This window comes from Xiphophorus hellerii, chromosome 18 (assembly GCF_003331165.1).
Source record: "Xiphophorus hellerii strain 12219 chromosome 18, Xiphophorus_hellerii-4.1, whole genome shotgun sequence".
Taxonomy (NCBI): domain Eukaryota; kingdom Metazoa; phylum Chordata; class Actinopteri; order Cyprinodontiformes; family Poeciliidae; genus Xiphophorus; species Xiphophorus hellerii.
This window is the reverse complement of record NC_045689.1, coordinates 26,544,624-26,564,447: the sequence shown is the minus strand read 5'-3', so window position 1 is coordinate 26,564,447 and position 19,824 is coordinate 26,544,624. Positions and strand designations below refer to the sequence as shown.

At 39.6% G+C, this 19,824-nt stretch overlaps 3 protein-coding genes across 3 annotated transcripts; all 3 read left to right on the top strand.

The window, feature by feature from the left end:
* The first annotated feature begins 3,622 nt into the window (after positions 1-3,622).
* LOC116708123 (extracellular calcium-sensing receptor-like) lies at positions 3,623-12,833 on the top strand. Its single transcript, XM_032545914.1, has 9 exons — positions 3,623-4,007; positions 4,394-4,688; positions 4,792-5,081; positions 5,231-5,526; positions 5,812-6,011; positions 6,109-6,330; positions 6,416-6,539; positions 6,618-7,496; positions 12,688-12,833. The coding sequence occupies exons 1-9, from the start codon at positions 3,706-3,708 to the stop codon at positions 12,705-12,707; spliced, it is 2,628 nt and encodes an 875-aa protein (XP_032401805.1). The 5' UTR covers positions 3,623-3,705; the 3' UTR covers positions 12,708-12,833.
* Positions 8,856-12,833, top strand: LOC116708127 (extracellular calcium-sensing receptor-like). Its single transcript, XM_032545916.1, has 8 exons — positions 8,856-9,099; positions 9,459-9,753; positions 9,860-10,149; positions 10,296-10,591; positions 10,955-11,154; positions 11,274-11,495; positions 11,605-11,728; positions 11,809-12,833. Exons 1-8 carry the CDS (start codon positions 8,861-8,863, stop codon positions 12,705-12,707), a joined length of 2,565 nt encoding a protein of 854 aa, XP_032401807.1. The 5' UTR covers positions 8,856-8,860; the 3' UTR covers positions 12,708-12,833.
* A 709-nt stretch (positions 12,834-13,542) lies between these two features.
* olfcu1 (olfactory receptor C family, u1) lies at positions 13,543-19,522 on the top strand. The gene is made up of 11 exons (XM_032590397.1): positions 13,543-13,927; positions 14,000-14,375; positions 14,468-14,620; positions 14,704-14,904; positions 15,049-15,594; positions 15,687-15,817; positions 16,147-16,243; positions 16,340-16,463; positions 17,808-18,280; positions 18,394-18,474; positions 18,588-19,522. The coding sequence occupies exons 1-11, from the start codon at positions 13,572-13,574 to the stop codon at positions 18,939-18,941; spliced, it is 2,892 nt and encodes a 963-aa protein (XP_032446288.1). The 5' UTR covers positions 13,543-13,571; the 3' UTR covers positions 18,942-19,522.
* The last annotated feature ends 302 nt before the right edge of the window (positions 19,523-19,824 follow it).

Here is a 19,824-nt window from a genome sequence, read left to right as displayed (position 1 = left end):
GACCTCACTTCATTTAAGCCACCTGACTCTAATTTCCCAGAGGATCCATCACTCTGTGTTTCTGAGGCCTGAGGCCGGGATCCCGATTTTAGCTTTACACCCGTCTTCCTCCAGAATGTGTCTGGCACCCCGGCACTGCAGAACAGGACATTACCTGTCCAGATCACTACAAGAAAATTTACAAAAAACAGAAACATAAAATACAGCTGTTTTAATTCAAACATCAGACTGTTCCCTTGCCTAAAGGAACCTCAGACTGAAGAACTCTTGGCCTCCAAGTCTCTTAAAGTAGGTCTTTTAAATACAAGATCTCTCTGTGCTAAAGCTCTATTAATAAATGATTTCATCACTGAGCATAATGTTGATGTTATGTTTCTGACAGAAACATGGTTGAATGACAATAATGAACCGATCGTACTAATTGAATCTGCGCCTCCTAACTACAATTTCTTCAGTGAGAATAGAAAACATAAAAAAGGAGGAGGCGTGGCTTCAATATTTAAGAATACCATAAACTGTAGTAAAATCTCTTTGGGTAACTTCACCTCTTTTGAGTATCTTGGAATTGAGGTTAAAGGCCACAAACGAACTTTGACTGTAACTCTATACAAAACTCCAACTTTTGTGGAAAATTTCTTTACTGACTTGAATGAGCTTCTATCTCTCATATGTATTGATTATGATTGTTTAATAATTGTCGGTGATTTCAACATTCATGTTGACAAAAGCTTGCTAATATTTTTGAGACTTTTGGTCTAACACAACATGTCTAACAAGCGACACACACTCAAGGACACACACTGGACCTGGTTATCAGAAAGGGTGTGAATATTTCCAATGTCTCTGTAACTGATGTCGCCCTGTCGGATCACTTCACTGTTATCTTTGAAAGTTCTTTATCTTTTAACCCACTTGGACAAACAGCAACCATCACAAAACGTTCTCTCACTGAAAACACAGCAGAAACATTTAATCAAATCAAATCTTCTTCCTCACCCTTAAGCTGTAATGACGTAGATAAGTTGGTAGATGATTTTCAGTCTAAAGTTTCAGATATTATTGATTCCATTGCCCCAATTAAAATGAAGGTTGTGTCTGGTAAAAAGAAATCTCCATGGAGAAATACACAAACAGTTAGATCTGCAAGACAACTCTGCCGTAGGGCAGAACGAAAATGGCGTAAAACTTAACTTTACGTTCATTGTGACATCTATAAAGAAAGACTACGTAACTATCATTTAACACTAAAACATGCAAGAGAGGCTTTCTTTGCAGATGTCATAAACAAAAACATTAACAATGCTCGAGCTTTATTTGCAACAGTTGACAGAATCACAAACCCTCCTGTGACGTTACCGCCTGAATTCCAATGTATTGCCGCCTGCAACCAGTTTTCCAGCTTCTTTTCAGAGAAAATTCAAAAAATCAGAGGATTAATCTGTACATCCACTATAAAGCCAGTACCAATGCTGTGCCCAAATAAAACAAATACAGGAAAAATGACCCAATTTCAACTACTTAATTATAAAACCCTACAGGAAATTATAAGTCAACTAAGCTCAAGTTCCTGCTGTCTGGATGTTTTAGCCTCACATTTCTTTAAGAAAGTCCTGCCTGTCATTGCTACTGATTTGATCCAAGTAGTAAATTCATCGCTCTCGTCAGGCGTTTTCCCCCAGGATTTGAAAACAACAGTAATCAAACCACTTATAAGACGGAACAGTCTGGACAAATCACTACTGCAGAATTACAGGCCGATCTCCAACCTCCCATTCATCAGCAAAGTTATTGAAAACGCTGTGTGTAAACAATTAACTAGCTTCCTAACTATAACCAACCGCTTTGACTCCTTCCAGTCTGGTTTTCGTGCTCACCACAGCACGGAGACCGCCCTCGTAAAAGTGTTCAATGACATCCATATAAATACGGACTGTGGGAGAACCACAGTGCTGGTTCTGTTGGACCTCAGTGCAGCGTTTGATACTGTTGACCACGACATTTTACTCAATCGACTAGAGAGTTGGGTCGGACTCTCTGGTCCAGTGCTTAACTGGTTTGAATCCTACGTAAAGAACAGGGATTTTTTTGTTTCAATTGGAAACTTCTCATCAAAGAGGTCAAAGGTCACATGTGGGGTACCCCAAGGTTCAATCCTAGGACCCCTCTTATTCAATATTTATATGCTCCCACTAGCACAGGTTATAACAGGAAATAATATTAGCTACCATAACTATGCAGATGACACACAGCTCTACATTACGATGTCACCAGGTGACTCAGAGCCCATCCAATCACTGAACAGATGTTTAGAGCAGATAAATGTGTGGATGTGCCAAAACTTTCTCCAGCTGAACAGAAACAAAACTGAAGTTATTATATTTGGACCTAAAGAGGAACGATCTAGAGTCAATGCACAGCTTCAGTTATTACAACTAAAAACCAGCGATCAGTCCGAAACCTGGGAGTAGTGATGGACTCTGACCTGAACGTCCAGAGCCACATAAAGACAGTTACAAAGTCGGCCTTCTATCACCTGAAGAACATTTCCAGGATTAAAGGACTAATGTCTCAGCCAGATCTAGAGAAACTCATCCATGCGTTCATCTTCAGTCATATTGTTTATTGCAACAGCGTCTTCACAGGTCTGTCCAACAAATCAATCAAACAGCTGCACCTGATCCAGAATGCTGCTGCTCGCATTCTCACTAAAACCAGGAAGATAGAGCACATAAAACTAGTTTTAAAGTCCCTACACTGGCTCCCTGCAGCTCAAAGAATAGACTTTAAAATACTGTTGTTAGTTTACAAATCACTGAACGGCTTAGCACCACAATACATTAAAGATCTGCTTTTATTGTATCAACCTTCCAGACCTCTCACGTCTTCCGGTTCTGGTCTGCTCTGCATCCCCAGAACCAGAACCAAATGAGGAGAAGCAGCTTTCAGCATCTATGCACCACAAATGTGGAATAAACTTCCAGAAAACTGTAAAACAGCTGAAATACTGACTTCTTTTAAATCTCCACTAAAAACACACCTGTTTAGGATTGTATTTGAAATGTAATCAATTACAAATGTATTGATGGAACTTGACTTAATGCTGTGTTTTGATTGTTGATTCTATGTTGCTTTGTGTTTCTGTGTTTGTAATGATGTAAAGCACTTTGAAATGCCTTGCTGCTGAAATGTGCTATACAAATAAAGTTTGATTGATTGATTGATTGATTGATTGATTGATTGATCTCAAATTTTACCCCCTGAAAAGGTACATTTGGCACTTGATAGTTTATCAAAACTAAAGCAAAAAAAACCCTCAACTGTTTGAAAATGAGCAATGCGTATAAAGCAGTAGGTACATACAGTAATTCCCAACTGTTGTTTATACTAACAATGTAAAGCACATGACAACTTTTCAGAAAACCAGAATTTCCTTTACAATGCCAGACTTGAAGTTTCATGCTAAGAATCTTAAACCTCACAAAGCAGCAATATGTTCATAAAACTAAGGTCCAGTACATTGCGGATTTGATCAGTGTCAATATCAACAACAAAACAAAGACGTACGTAGAAGAAACTTAAACATGAAGGTCATCCAATTAAAAGCCTTGATCTCAGCCTATTGTGCGTCGACATTCACTCCAGTCTCCCGTGACAAACAACAAACGTATATAGAAAAGCTGAAACACGCCTTCATGCTCTTCAGGGATGGGAGTCTCAGCTTTGTGTCTTGGCCTGGCATTGGCTCTGAGTCTGCTTGATGTGGACATGATTGTTGGTCTTGTTGAATCTGCCAATAGGCTGGAAAAATCAGTGGGTCTTCCATCCAGCGATGCTGGTTTTATGGCTACGCAGTCTTCAGTGTGCACCCTGCAGGGTGGCGCTCATACGCCTGCATTCTCTGAGGATGGGGACTACCTCATTGGAGGTGTTTATTCTATCCACCACAACATGCACAAACTGGACAACAACTACAACACAGCTCCTCAGACTCTAAGCTGCATAGGGAGGTTAGTAAGTGAGGAGGTGGAAATGATGTTACATTCTGGTTGAATTATTTTTTTTGCTCCCCCCTGTAGCATCAACTATCATTTCTTTCATATTGTATAAAAATGCATCACATGTATTTTCTTATTTTAATATGACGGCTGTTCTATCAGCGAAATCATCACTTGTAAAGCTGCCTTTTTTTCTTCCTTTAAAACAAAGTGCTTATGAACATTTATTTTAAATGAAGAAATAGATACATTAAGATTGATTATTAGAATGTCTACATCGTTTTGAACTTTGCAATAACATGTATTGGCCAGGCAACATATTTCTATGCATATTATCATGATGTTTTGTAACAATATACTAATTATCCTTGTTCTCTTTAATTCTGTTGTGTGTGCAGTGTGGACCCCCGTGGTTTGCGCCTCACTCGAGCAATGATCTTTGCCATTGAGGAGATCAATAACAGCACAGAGCTGCTGCCAGGAGTCAAACTCGGATATCAAATCCACGACTCGTGTGCCTCGGTCCCCGTGGCCATGCATGCAGCAATTCAGCTGCTAAACGGCAATGACTCTGTGTTTAATTCAGGCGACAACTGTTCTCACTCTGGTGTGGTGATGGCTGTCGTTGGTGAGTTTGGATCCACGGCGTCCATGAGCATATCACGTGTTACGGGACCATTTAACATTCCCCTGGTAAATAATTAACATTTTTCCAAAATGAAATATTCTGCTTCTTTGGTTATCGTTATAGGCTTCATTGTTTTCTTTATTTTTTTGTTCTATTTTCTTTTTTTAGGTGAGTCCCTACTCCACGTGTGCCTGCCTTTCAGATAAGAAACAGTATCCAAATTTTTTCAGAACCATTCCCAGTGATCAGTTTCAAGCTGATGCTCTGGCCAAGCTGGTGAAACACTTTGGTTGGACTTGGATTGGAGCCGTCCGGTCGGACTCAGATTATGGAAATAACGGCATGGCAGCTTTTCTAGACGTCGCACTCCGAGAGGGGATCTGCGTGGAGTACTCTGAAGCCTTTTATCGGACCAACCCGCGCAGCAAAATCAAAAGAGTTGCCGATATTATCAGAAGGTTTCTGTGTGTCCTACATATGTGCCTTGCATTGATGTGCATCATCAAATCTGATAAATATTCTATTAAACCAAATTATTTATTTTATTATGATTTGTTAAAAATAAGTTATATGTTAGTTTGCATTAATGCATTTTATGTCTCTCCAGGTCAACATCAAAAGTTGTGGTGGCTTTTACAGCAATTGGAGACATGAAGATCCTGTTAGAGGAGCTGGCTCAGGAGCCTCCTCCGCCTCGCCAGTGGGTTGGAAGTGAGGCCTGGATAACCGAACCACAACTGCTGAGCTACACTTTCTGTGCGGGCGCCATCGGAGTCGCCATCCAGCAATCTGTCATGCCTGGCTTTAGAGACTTCCTCCTGGATCTCTCTCCATCAGAAGTGCGTGGCTCTTCAGTGCTGACTGAATTCTGGGAGGATGCGTTCAACTGCAGCCTGACAGAAAGTGAGTTGTTGTTTTTGTTGTTGCTGTTTGTTGTAAATGAACATATTTGAAACCCCAAAAGGTCCATATGTTGCTTGTTTAATTTTTTTTTTAATTTTGGATCATCTGTTTTGGAAAAACATAGAATAACATAAATGTAGTATAAGAATGAGTCATGCCAATGCAAAAGTTTTAACCTGCGTGAACCTTGGTTCATGTAGACTTCAAGCACTTTGTGAGATGATGAAGGACTCTGCAGAGTAAGAATGTAAATCTATATGTCTGGATCTTTTTCTGTATTTTTAGGTAACCGTACATCCAAAAGAATGTGTAATGGACAAGAGGACTTGACGACACTCCAGAGTCCGTACACTGATACATCTCAGCTGAGGATATCAAACATGATGTACAAGGCTGTTTATGCAATAGCACATGCTATTCATAATGCATTGTTTCAAAAAGTAAATTTCACCCTTCTTCAAACCCAAAGGCTGGAGTCAAAAGAGGTCTGGGAATCAAACACTATGTTGAATTGAAATATAATTCTAATGAAAAATGCTTTACTTTAAATCTTCTAATCTTTATTGCTTTGCAACTCAACAGGTTTTTACTGAGCTTAAGCAAGTTAACTTTTCCCAAAATGGTTACCATGTGTCATTTGATGCGAATGGGGATCCAGTGGCTTTTTATGAACTGGTGAACTGGCAGAAGAATGAGAGAGGAGCCATTGAGCCGGTGACTGTGGGGTTTTATGACGCATCGTTGCCAGAAGGCCAGAAGTTTCGTATCAACAGGAAAATAACCTGGGTCGAAGGTGGCACTCAAGTAATTATAAATGTTCAAGAAATACAAATGTGTTGGGCTCCTTCTGAAATTATTTTGCTCAAATTCCCACATATTTCTGCTTCAGGTTCCAGTGTCAGTTTGCTCAGAGAGTTGTCCTCCAGGAACTCGTAAAGTGTTGCAGAAAGGAAAACCAATCTGCTGCTATGACTGTATACCATGTCCTGAAGGAGAGATCAGTAATATGACAGGTAGAATCTATTTTTATAATTCAAATTTTAACCATGCTATACTTAAATACTATCAATATATTAAAATGTGCTTTTTAGATTCTCCTGATTGCTTCCCATGTCCCAGAGAGTTCTGGCCAAATGCAAAGAGAGATGCTTGTTTCCCCAAACCTGTGGAGTTTCTTTCCTTCGATGAAGTCCTGTCAATCATCCTGGCTACAGTTTCCATCAGTGGAGCCTGTCTGGCCATCATTACAGCAGTGATTTTCTTCCATCACAGAACAACTCCAATTGTCAGAGCCAACAACTCTGAGCTGAGCTTCCTGCTGCTCTTCTCTCTGACTCTGTGTTTCTTATGTTCACTAACTTTCATTGGAGCCCCCTCTGAGTGGTCCTGCATGCTGCGGCACACAGCGTTTGGCATCACATTTGTTCTCTGTATCTCCTGTGTTCTTGGGAAAACTATAGTGGTTCTAATGGCCTTTAAAGCTACACTTCCTGGTAGTAATACAATGAAATGGTTTGGTCCTGTACAACAAAGAATGACTGTAGTGTCGTTTACATTTATTCAAGTTATAATATGTATCATTTGGTTGGTTGTGAGTCCTCCCTTCCCAGTGAAAAATCTGACCACCTACAAGGAGAAGATCATCCTGGAATGTGCGTTAGGCTCTGCTGTTGGTTTCTGGGCTGTGCTCGGCTACATCGGCCTGCTGGCTGTGTTTTGCTTTGTGTTAGCTGTTCTAGCTCGGAAGCTACCTGATAATTTTAACGAAGCCAAGATGATAACCTTCAGCATGTTGATATTCTGTGCAGTCTGGATCACCTTCATCCCAGCTTATGTCAGCTCTCCTGGAAAATTTACTGTGGCTGTGGAGATATTTGCTATTCTGGCCTCCAGTTTTGGACTGATACTGTGTATATTTGCTCCAAAGTGTTTCATTATTTTGATTCAGCCAGAAAAAAACACCAAGAAATATTTAATGAATAGAAACCAACAGTAACTTGGCACACAAAAAATGGTTTTAACTATTAACATTTCTTTTTCTAAATAATATTACAGTAATTTGATTTTTTTTATCATAGTGGACTTTGTTGTTATTGCTTTTTCACACTAAAATGTTTCAGATGATCAAAAATAATAATGATAGCTTCAAACAAACATAATTACAGTTTGTTTGAAACTATCATTGACAAAATGCAATCGTCAGTTCTAATTTAGTTTAGCTATAAATTATACTATCTAATCCAACATATGTGATAAAAACTGTGATAATTCACCCAGGAGGTCACAAAAGGACACAGAACAACATTTAAAAGCTTCCAAGTCTAAGTTGCCTTATTTAAATTATGGATTTGTAATTGAGCTATAAAAAAAAAATATTTGGCCAAAAATGGTCTCCATGAAAGAGTTTCAGTTTGAAAAGCATTGTTATGAAACACTGAAGTGTGAAAACAAAACCAAGTGTCAAGAAATATGTAAGGGGAGAAATACTTTTTCACAGGGCTGAACACATTAAGTCTTAATAGAGTCAAATATGTTAGACCAGATATTGTCAGTTATCATATTTATCTTTATTTGTAAGTAGTTTAAAATGTTATCATTGTCAGGGCCTGGGCTTTTATTGGATATGTTTGTGTGAAGCAAAGAAAAGATAAATAAAAACCACACATTTAAAACTAATTAAACTTTTCTCTGTTGAGTCACTTCATTAAAACTTCACGCAGGTTAGTAATATTTGTGTAAATAGAGGTCGTAGATCTTCAGATGTAGAGAGACAAAGGACAAAAGGTGAGTAGAGAACCAAGCTTAGTACATCTTGTAAAGTAAAAGTAAAAATAGATGTCTAAGAACATACACAAAAATAAAGTGTTTGGTAAAAGGGATACTCAAGTACTGAGTAACTGATTGAAACATCAGTCATTTAATATTTAAAAATGATGTCAGCAGAAGGACAAAAGTATAAAGTTACTTAAAAATGTTTGTTTTTTAAAGAATGAAATGAAAATAATTTATAGAAATAACATAATTGCAAAACAATCTTTTTTTCCCCAAATCAATTTCTTCCACCATAAACTAAAACTTGTAGGAGGCAGCATATATTTTGAACAGGGTAAAGTACTTCCAGTGGCAAAATATACATTCTAAATTATTTCCAGTGGTTTCAAGGGAAACGTTACAAAGAGACAAAATAAGCAGGATACAGATGTGAATGGGGACGTAAACACATGAAGGACGCCCAATTAAAAGACTTGTTGTGGCGCCGCTGTGTGACGGCGTCCTTTCTCAGGAAATAAGGTATATAAAAAAAAGACAGAACACACCTTCCTGCACTTGAGGGATGGAGATGTTATTGTTTATTGTTCTGGGTCTGGGTCTGTTGGAGGCGAAGTCAGTATTGGCTCAGAGAAATTCAGCTGGTCGTCCAGATACATGTAGCCTGCAGGGTGCTGCTCGTTTACCTGCGTTCTCCATGGACGGGGACTACGTGATCGGCGGTGTTTTCTCCATCCACAACAGCATGCACACGGTGGAGAACAACTACACCACAGCACCCGAGTCTCCCAGCTGCTCAGGGAGGTTAGTGTTTGAGACCAAGTGGATTCTGAAGTTCAGTTCTTGGCGAACTACAATGCTGAAAATGTTTCATTGCTTTTAAGAGATGTGAAATAAATCCTCCCACTTTTTTTTTAGATATTGACTTTTACATCAGAATCAAATAAGATTTAACTGTTGTATGTATATTTAAAGCACTGCTTATCAACAGTAACTTCTAAAACTAGGCATTAGAAGTAACTGATGAATGTTTTTTTTTGTTTGCATTGTGTAAAGTGTGTGGAGGGACTGTAAATTCAATTGGTCAGACAGTCTTTTCCTGTGTGTTTTGCCTAGGTTTTGTAGTCATGTGGAGACATGTTGAACATTGTTTTTCTGTGCAGAATAGACCCCCGTGAAGTGCGCTTTGCTCGCGCAATGATCTTCGCCACCGAGGAAATAAATAACAGCACAGAGCTTCTCGCCGACGTCAGTCTTGGGTATCAGATCCACGACTCGTGCGCCTCGGTGCCTGTGGCTGTGCATGCAGCATTTCAGCTGTCAAACGGCCAAGATCCTGTGTTTTATGGGGGTGACAATTGCTCTCAGTCTGGAGTGGTGATGGCTGTGGTGGCTGAGTCCGGGTCCACGCCATCCATCAGCATATCACGTATTATTGGGTCTTTTAACATTCCACAGGTAAACTGTTTGTATTTCGGACACATGCAAGGAGCTTGTGCTGCTTTATTTGTTACATTTCAGAGTTTGGACGACTTTTTCTTTTGTTTTGTTTGTTTTGCTTTAGGTGAGCCACTACGCCACGTGTGCCTGCCTATCGGATAAGAAACAGTATCCAACTTTTTTCAGAACCATTCCCAGTGATCAGTTTCAAGCTGACGCTCTGGCCAAGCTGGTGAAGCACTTTGGCTGGACTTGGATTGGAGCCGTCCGGTCGGACTCAGATTATGGAAATAACGGCATGGCGGCTTTTCTAGACGTCGCACTCAGAGAGGGGATCTGCGTGGAGTACTCTGAAGCCTTTTATCGGACCAACCCGCGCAGTAAAATCCAAAGAGTTGCTGATATTATCAGAAGGTTTCTGTGTGTCCTACATATGTGCCTTGCATTGATGTTCATTGGCAACCCTTATAAATGTTCTTCCAAATACAAGTGGTCTATATTATTTTCTAATAAAAGGTGTGCCGTGTTAGTTAAAGATGATGCATTTAATGTCCCTCCAGGTCCACAGCAACAGTTGTGGTGGCATTTGCAGCTATCGGAGAGATGAAGATCCTGTTGGAAGAACTGTCACGAGATCCTTCGCCGCCTCGTCAGTGGATCGGAAGCGAGGCCTGGTTCACTGACATGGATATGTTACGTTTCACTTCCTGTGCTGGGGCCATTGGAGTGGCTATTCAGCAATCTGTCATTCCTGGGTTTAGAAATTTCCTTCTGGATCTCTCTCCCTCTGAAGTGGCTGCTTCCCCTGTACTCTCTGAGTTCTGGGAGGATGCGTTCAATTGCACGCTAAGAAAAAGTGAGATTTTTCAGGTTAATTGCTAATTTAATACACCTAAATCCTCATTTCAGACTTTTGTGATTACTGTATGCTTGTAAGGTGTTGGTTAAATGTTGGAGAATTCACATTGCTACTAGCATAAAGTACCTTTATGGAAAATATTCAAACATAATCTGGTATTTTGACTTGAGTTAAAATGTTTTTTTTCAACTGACTAACAGTATTTATTGTTGTCTTAGTCATAGATCATAACTATCATTCTCCATGATGGCTAAACAGATGAACAGAATATGATTAGTTTATAAAGATATAAGAACAAGAGTAAAAGGACACTGATGAAAATGAGCTTCAGCATTTGCCTCCCTTTTTTTCTACCTTTAGGTGGAGATACACAAAAGAGAATGTGCAATGGACAAGAGGATTTAAACACACTTAAGAGCCCGTACACTGAAACGTCACAGTTGAGAATTACTAACATGGTGTACAAGGCTGTTTATGCAATAGCTCATGCTATTCAAGCCGCACGGTCTCAAAAAACTAATTTCACTGCTGACAAATCCATCAGGCTGGAGTCTGAAGAGGTTGGGGAATTTTCAGTGTTTACCGGTGATTTAGCTTTTCTGAACTGAAATATCATAATTGGCGTAATACATTTACCTCTACTTCTATCCATCTTTATCACGTTGAATCACACTCACAGGTTTTAACTGAGCTGAAGAAAGTCAACTTTTCCCAAAATGGCTATCATGTGTCATTTGATGCGAATGGGGATCCAGTGGCTTTTTACGAACTGGTGAACTGGCAGAAGAATGAGAGAGGAGCCATTGAGCCGGTGACAGTGGGGTTTTATGACGCATCGCTGCCAGAAGGCCAGAAGTTCAATATCAACAGAAACATAACCTGGGTGGAAGGTAGCTTAGAGGTAATGACAAAAGTTTAGCTATTTAAATGTTGTCTAGCTGTTTAACTTAAGATGCATTACAGAAATATTTTGTTTTTAAACTTCAATTTTGTTTGTATCTCTGTTTCAGGTTCCAGTGTCAGTTTGCTCAGAGAGTTGTCCTCCAGGAACTCGTAAAGTGTTGCAGAAAGGAAAACCAATCTGCTGCTATGACTGTATACCATGTCCTGAAGGAGAGATCAGTAATATGACAGGTAAGATAAATTGGTTTAATGAAAAACTGCATCAACTGAAAATATTTTAGTAGTAAACCAATTTTATACATGTCTTTTAGATTCTCCTGATTGCTTCCCATGTCCCAGAGAGTTCTGGCCAAATGCCGAAAAAGATGCTTGTTTCCCCAAACCTGTGGAGTTTCTTTCCTTCGATGAAGTCCTGTCAATCATCCTGGCTGTATTCTCCATCAGTGGAGCCTTTCTGGCCATCATTACAACAGTGATTTTCTTCCATCACAGAACAACTCCGATTGTCAGAGCCAACAACTCAGAGCTGAGCTTCCTGCTGCTCTTCTCTCTGACTCTGTGTTTCTTATGTTCATTAACTTTCATTGGAGCCCCCTCTGAGTGGTCCTGCATGCTGCGGCACACAGCGTTTGGCATCACATTTGTTCTCTGTATCTCCTGTGTTCTTGGGAAAACTATAGTGGTTCTAATGGCCTTTAAAGCTACACTTCCTGGTAACAATGTCATGAAATGGTTCGGTCCTCTTCAACAAAGAATGACTGTAGTGTCTTTTACATTTATTCAAGTTATAATATGTATCATTTGGTTGGTTGTGAGTCCTCCCTTCCCAGTGAAAAATCTGACCACCTACAAGGAGAAGATCATCCTGGAATGTGCGTTAGGCTCTGCTGTTGGTTTCTGGGCTGTGCTCGGCTACATCGGCCTGCTGGCTGTGTTTTGCTTTGTGTTAGCTGTTCTAGCTCGGAAACTACCTGATAATTTCAATGAAGCCAAGATGATAACCTTCAGCATGTTGATATTCTGTGCGGTCTGGATCACCTTCATCCCAGCTTATGTCAGCTCTCCTGGAAAATTTACTGTGGCTGTGGAGATATTTGCTATTCTGGCCTCCAGTTTTGGACTGATACTGTGTATATTTGCTCCAAAGTGTTTCATTATTTTGTTTCAGCCAGAAAAGAACACCAAAAAACATTTAATGAATAAAAACTAATTGTATCATATTTCTTCACACAACATAGAGATGACCATATGTTATCCATGTTTGTTAGTAGACAACTGGGTGTACTACACTTATTTCTTCCTTTCTGGTTGCTCTTCAATAAATATTGAAACCAAAGGGGTTTGGCTCAGTCATTTCTTCGTGTAATTTTATGAATTTCATAATAGTAAAACTTCTTTAACAAGAAAATTTTCCATACAATAAGGAAAATGATTTTCAAATTTGGTTCATTGATCTTGGTCAAAATAATGATTTATCATTTGCATTAAAAAGCCCCTAAAATGCAGAAATAAAAATAAGCATTTGAGGAGATGATCAACATGTCTAAAAAGAAAATAAAAAAAACAATATACAAATATCTGCTATCATAAAAAAACATTAAAAATCAGACTGAAAAGCAAGGACACTCACCCACTGATCACATCACGTAGAGTAGAAGGTTTTCAGCTCTAGTTTTTTTTGCAAATGCTTCTTATTTTTTTGTAAAATTGAGTAAATCCCTTCATTTCCCTTCCAAAATATAGTCATTTCTTGTGTTTTCAGTGTTCATTTTATTTGTTGTTATAGTTAAAACTGTTTAAATTCAAATTGAAAACATCAGTTTCAAAACAGTTTTTTTTTTTCATTTCAATCTTAATATATGTTTTTTTTCTTCGACGCTTGGTATCTACATGACAAAAGGTCATTTACTTTTTTTCCGTGCTGTTTCTTTTCACCGTGATTGGTTGAACTGGCGATGACTAACTTTCATGACTTGCTAATGAACTGCAGCTCGCATAATAACACTTTGCAATTTATCCTGACCCAGTCGTCTGTGGGTCTTTGTTAGGTGATCAGAGTCTTTATGGGGTCGGCATGGGGGGTCCATTAAACGTTACTCAGGCACTGCATCTTTGGGTTTTATTTAGCATTCCTTTCATTGCATTGTCAGGTTTTAGCCATTCTGTGGAAAAACGAAACATTTTGAGTACAGAAGAAAGAGCAGAGAAAAGAGATGGCGTTTTGATAGAGAAAATGAATGATCTGCAGGTGGAGGAACTGAGTGCTATTGAATCTGCTTCAACTCAGTGCGTGAGAGTAGGAGACAATGAGCGTCTCGCCCTGCAGATGGACGGGGATGTTCTCATAGGGGGATTTTTCCCTTTGCACTACCTGGCCTCTGAGCTTCAGCACAGCTACCAAAGCAAACCCCAGGTCCCACCTTGCAGCGGGTAAATATGACGATGTCAGATGTGTGCGGGTTGAATGTATTTCGACAAACCTTCAAACTGTATTTTGCACAGATTTGATCACAGAGCCTTCCGCTGGATGATGACGATGGCGTTTACTGTGGAGGAAATAAACAACAAGTCCAGCCTCCTACCTGGTGTCAAGCTCGGCTATCGCCTCTTGGACAGCTGTGACAACGTCCACAGCAGTCTGCGGGCCCTTTTCTCTTTACTTACTTTCTCAGAGTCTGCGGCTGGTGATGAGCAAATGTTGGGAATGAGAAACACGATAGACCTGACAAGCGAAAAGGAGCAAACATTATTAACAACACAGGATGATGAAACTCCCCGCTGTCTGTCTGGCTCTCCCATCCCCGCTGTCATTGGTCTCGCATCGTCTTCCCCTACAAGGGCTGTAGCTCAAGTTCTTGGCCCTTTCGACATCCCACTGGTAAGAAAAGCAAGAAGACGGCAGTTTGTGCAAAGATGTTTTTAAATGTTTTGCTGTGAAAAACAAAACAAAAAATCTCTGTCTCATCTTAGGTGAGTTATTTTGCCACTTGCACCTGCCTCAACGACAAGCAAGTGTATCCGTCATTTTTGCGGACTGTGCCGAGCGACCTTTTTCAAGTCGGAGGTCTCGTACAGCTGGTCACATTCTTAGGATGGCAATGGGTGGGCACCATAGGGACGACAGTAAGATCAGGCTTATTTGTTTCTTACTCAACAAATCAAGTCTTTATTTTATTTTACTGACCCCCATTCAATGCTCATTCCAGGATGACTACAGTCAGTACGGCATACAGGAGTTCTCCAATCACTTCAGACGCAACGGCGGCTGTGTGGCTTTTCACCTGACTATTCCGAAATCACCGACGGCGGCTGAGACTCAGGACATGGCCGACATGCTGCAGATTTCCACCGCAAACGTGGTGGTGGTTTTTGCGGTCGAGGGGCAACTTTGGGATTTGTTCCTGGAAGTGAGCTTCTCTGTTTATATGCGGAATAGAGAAGATGTGCAGCATTCAGGATGCATTATGTTAATATATTGTCAAAGTTCAGATCATAAAGAGGACTTTTTTTTTTGTGCTAACCGGTATGTTTCTGTTTCCGTACATAACCAGCTTTCCCGTAGAAATGTAACAGGGATCCAGTGGGTGGCTAGTGAAGCCTGGGTGACGGCCGGCCTTCTGACGTTTCCGAACTTCCACGACCTTTTAGAGGGAACGCTCGGCTTCTCTTTCCCCGGAGTCAATATCCCTGGGTTGAAAGAGTTCCTCCTTAATGTCCGTCCGTCTCCCGAACCGGGAATGGAGTACATCAACATGTTCTGGGAGGAGCAGTTTGGATGTCAGCTCCGGTTCGATCTAAATGTCACTAATGAAAACGAGGCGGACACACTGGATCACAGATTCAATCTGGACTCTCAAAATGTGTCTGTTGTGACCAATGAACGGATAAATGCTGATCCAAAGCCTGTATGTACAGGCTCGGAAGACCTGAGTCTCACAACAAGCAGCTACACTGACGTATCTCGGGTCAGAATATCCTACAATGTGTATAAGGCTGTGTTTGCCATCGCCCACGCTCTCCACAACTTACTAAACTGTGGCTCTGCAGGAATAAATGAGGGTATGTGTGACAAAAACAGAGAATTCACTGCAGGACAGGTTTGTGAAACAGCTACTGAAAACCAAATCACTGCTCATTTTTTAAAGTTTTTTTTCTTTAAAAAATGAGTTTTTGCCTTCTTTTCAAACAGCTCCTGTACCATCTGAAGAGAGGAAATTTCACAAATCAGTTTCAGGAGAGAGTTTACTTTGACGCTAACGGAGAGCCGGTCCCTTTATATGACATCATTAACTGGCAGAAGGACAACAAGGGGGAAATCAGGTCAAATATAATACTTGTTTTGCAGCAGAAATGCTCTTTGCAAGCTCTGACTTCAATATTTGGCCATTACTTTTATGTCACTTCCTTGTTTATTATTCTTATCCCTGCGTCTATTTTAATGTATTGTTCTTATTGTTGTATTACAGCCTGCCCCTGCTAGACAAATTTATCCTATGGGAGACTAATAAATTATCTTATCTTATCTTATCTTATCTTATCTTATCTTATCTTATCTTATCTTATCTTATCTTATCTTATCTTATCTTATACCTGATGCACGTTCCTGAACCCCAGCTTGATCTTATTTAGTTTTTTCATCTCATCAACAGATTTGTTAAAGTAGGAGGCTATGATGGTTCAGCTCCACTGGGGCAACAGCTGAAGATAAATGGCAGCGCTATTGTATGGACAGGAGGCCAGTCACAGGTGCAGAAAATGTGATGTCTAAATTAAATTTCAGCCTTTTTAGTCAATAAACCAGCTGTGTTTAAGTTCTGTGGTGCTTTTCTGGTCAACCTTTAGGTGCCTGTTTCTCAGTGCAGCGCTCCATGTCGCCCCGGCAGCCGACAGGCCAGACGTCCAGGAAAACCTCAGTGTTGCTTTGATTGCCTGCCTTGTGCAGATGGAGAGATCAGCAACCAGACAGGTAACCAATTCTTCTTTTTATCCCCTCTTAATTTGCAAAGCTAAAGCCACATTATTTGGACCCTTGCCAGATTTTAAGCTATTTCCCATTCAACCAAGACGTTTGGTTGGGATTTGAAAAAGTAAATCTCAAAAGATGTCAACTCAAAATCAGTTACAAATATGGACCATTAAAAAGTTTTTAATGCAATTTTATTCAAAACGAAAATTTACAAAGTATTGCACCTTCTAAGTGGCCAGTGGAAAAATATGTAGTGTCATTAGAGCTGCAATTAATGATTAGTCTAATAATTTATTGTTCTATAAATCGTTCTGATTAATCGATTAGTCAGATGAAAAAGTGGGCGCATTCTGCATATTTTTAGTAGTCATTTAAGGTTATTTCGTACACTGTTGGATGAAAAATAGATGAAAATGTAAATAAACAAATAATTCACTTCCCTTTTTAAATAAATAAACAGACATTTTATTGCCTTGAGTCCGATAACAGGGCTTTGATGCTTGACCATTTCTAGCAAAGGATTCATCTACAGCTAAAAATATTTTTCTAACATCAATATGTGAAAAGCTCAGTGTTTCTGCTTCTCTTGACATCAGAACAGTGTAGAGCTGATCTACTGACTTTTTATATACATATATATAAACCGATTAATAATAGGGTAGTAAAAGGTGCTTAATAGGAAATTATACATTTTTTACAGACTTTGAACAAGGTGAAACTAAATCACTTATAGGGTTTTTGGAGGGACATATTTACAGACAAAGAAGGCTTTTTTCTTATCTTAAATGCAAAATGTATTTATTTTTTGGTAACGTTCTGAGTTAATTACTCCTTTGAGTATGTTGTTCTTTCAGCCAATGGCATATTTTAGAGTCTTTATACTCCAGTTAGCAATTAATTGATTGCTAAATCAGTCAACGATTCCTTCAAGTATCAATTAATCACAATTGATCCGATTAATTCAATTGTCGTTCCCTTTCTACTAGCCTGCTTTTTGAAAATTTCTACTCTTATTCAAAAGAGCTTCAAGTCTTTGAGGTTGGAAGGACTTCTTTCCATCACCCTAATCTTTAACTCCGTCCTCAGATTCTCTATGAGACTTAAATTGGAACTCTGGTGGGGTATTTCCACTCTCAGTCCGTAGATATTTTGCTGAAATTAAAAGATTACTTTAAAGCCTAGTCAGCTGAGGGTATAAATAATTTTATTCTTTTTATCATCGCTTTGTTGTTCATCACTAATGATACAAAAATTCTGTGGAACAGTAAAATTTTCCACAAATTTTACTGGATTTTTACTAGAATTTTTTTAAATTTCCATTTAACGTTTTCTGTGTCCCCACAGGCTCCACCGAGTGCATTAAATGCCCGGACTCCTACTGGTCCGACAAAGACAAGGTGAAATGCGTCGCAGGGGTTGAAGAGTTCCTGTCTTTCAGCGAGACCATGGGCATCGTCCTCGTTCTGCTGACCTTGCTCGGCGTCGTCCTGACAGCCATCATTACGGCCATCTTCCATCGTTTTCGCACCACGCCCATTGTTAAGGCCAACAACTCCGAAATAAGTTTCTTGCTTCTTCTGTCGCTGAAGCTTTGCTTCCTCTGTTCCCTGGTGTTCATTGGCCAACCCTCGGTGTGGACGTGCATGCTGCGCCAGGCGGCGTTTGGGATTAGCTTTGTCATCTGCCTGTCCTGTCTCCTGGTTAAGACTGTTGTGGTTCTTTTGGCTTTTCGGGCTAATGTACCGAGCTCCGGGGGTCTGAAACTGTTTGGTCCAACCCAACAGAGGACTATGATCTTCTGCACAACGACTCCTCAGGTGGAAAAAACCTGCTGCGGTGCCAACCCTACACAGTTTTCTATTATTATTATTGTTATTGCCATTTACTATTACAATATTGCAAGTGTTGTTTTATTGTTCTTTGTTCTCAGATTTGTCTGTGTGTTGGCTGGCTCTTGGGCGCACCTCCATTCCCTGTCAGGAACCCCACATATCAAGCTTCATATGGAAAAGTAAGAAAAGCGAGTCTTGAAGCTCATCCTGTCAAATTCAATCACGACATTGTTACACACACACACACACACAAAAAACAAGGTTACGACATTGTATTCCTCGTCCCAATCAGATCGTTTTGGAGTGTAAGGAGCCATGGCCGCTTGGGTTTTACCTGCTGCTAAGCTACATCGGCCTGCTCGCGTTTGTGTGCCTCCTGCTGGCGTTCCTCGGACGGAAGCTGCCAGACACCTTCAACGAAGCCAAGCTCATCACCTTCAGTATGCTGATTTTCTGGGCGGTGTGGATCTGTTTCATCCCAGCTTACGTCAGCTCACCCGGAAAGTTCTCGGTAGCCGTGGAGATATTTGCAATATTAGCTTCCAGTTTTGGTCTTTTGTTGTGCATCTTTGTACCCAAATGTTACATAATTCTTCTCCACCCTGAAAGGAACATTAGAAAAGGTATGACTGGAAAATATAGATAAAAATCTATATGCCTTTTTCTTTTCTTTTTTTAAAATCAAGTAAACACAATTTCTTTTTTCTTTGTTGTTACCCCTATTAAAATGCCCTTTTAAAGTAAGGAAATGTATGCAAATTGTCCTTGGATCAGAATAAAAATAAGACATATGTTTCAACAATTTGTTTACATTTTTTTTTTCCTCAGGAAGGGTTCCTCACTCGTTATGAGAATGCATGTTGTATTAATTTCTGCTATTGGTCTCATTATTTGACTCAGGCGTGTTCGGAGACACGGCTGAAAATTGCAGGACGTTGGCCCTCGAGGTCTGAATGGATGTAATAGTACTTAGCATCAATCTGACGGTTGAATGATCAAAACAACAGATTAAAAACAATAAATATATTTGTTGCTGAGCTCATTATCTGTTTACTCGCTGATTTTAGCAGCAAAAAGTGTCTTTGAATTCAAAATGATGCTTACTTTTAGTCTTTGATTAAATTGTGATTAGTTGTGATTAAAAAACTCCGCCACTAATCAAAACCTATCCTTGTACATTTCTGAGCTGAATTGTTACACACAATTTAGTCTTAAATTAGAACAAACTCAAAATCCAGAGAAACTCCTATTTATTTGACTAGAGAAACTACTCATTATTTAGATCAACATTTATCAACGTTAAACTTTTAATACCGGAGTAAGATCTAGAGAAACTCCTATTAGTTTAAGTATCTAGAACAAACTTAGAAAGTACCACTTATTTTTATCAGAACAAGAATACAGAGAAACCCCTACTGGTTTATAAATTATTGAATATTTCATCTTATTAAACATGGGGAACCCATATGTTGTTTTATGGTTTGTTGTTTTTTCTTTTTTTTTTTTGCTCTTTCCTTTAGTTTGTTGTT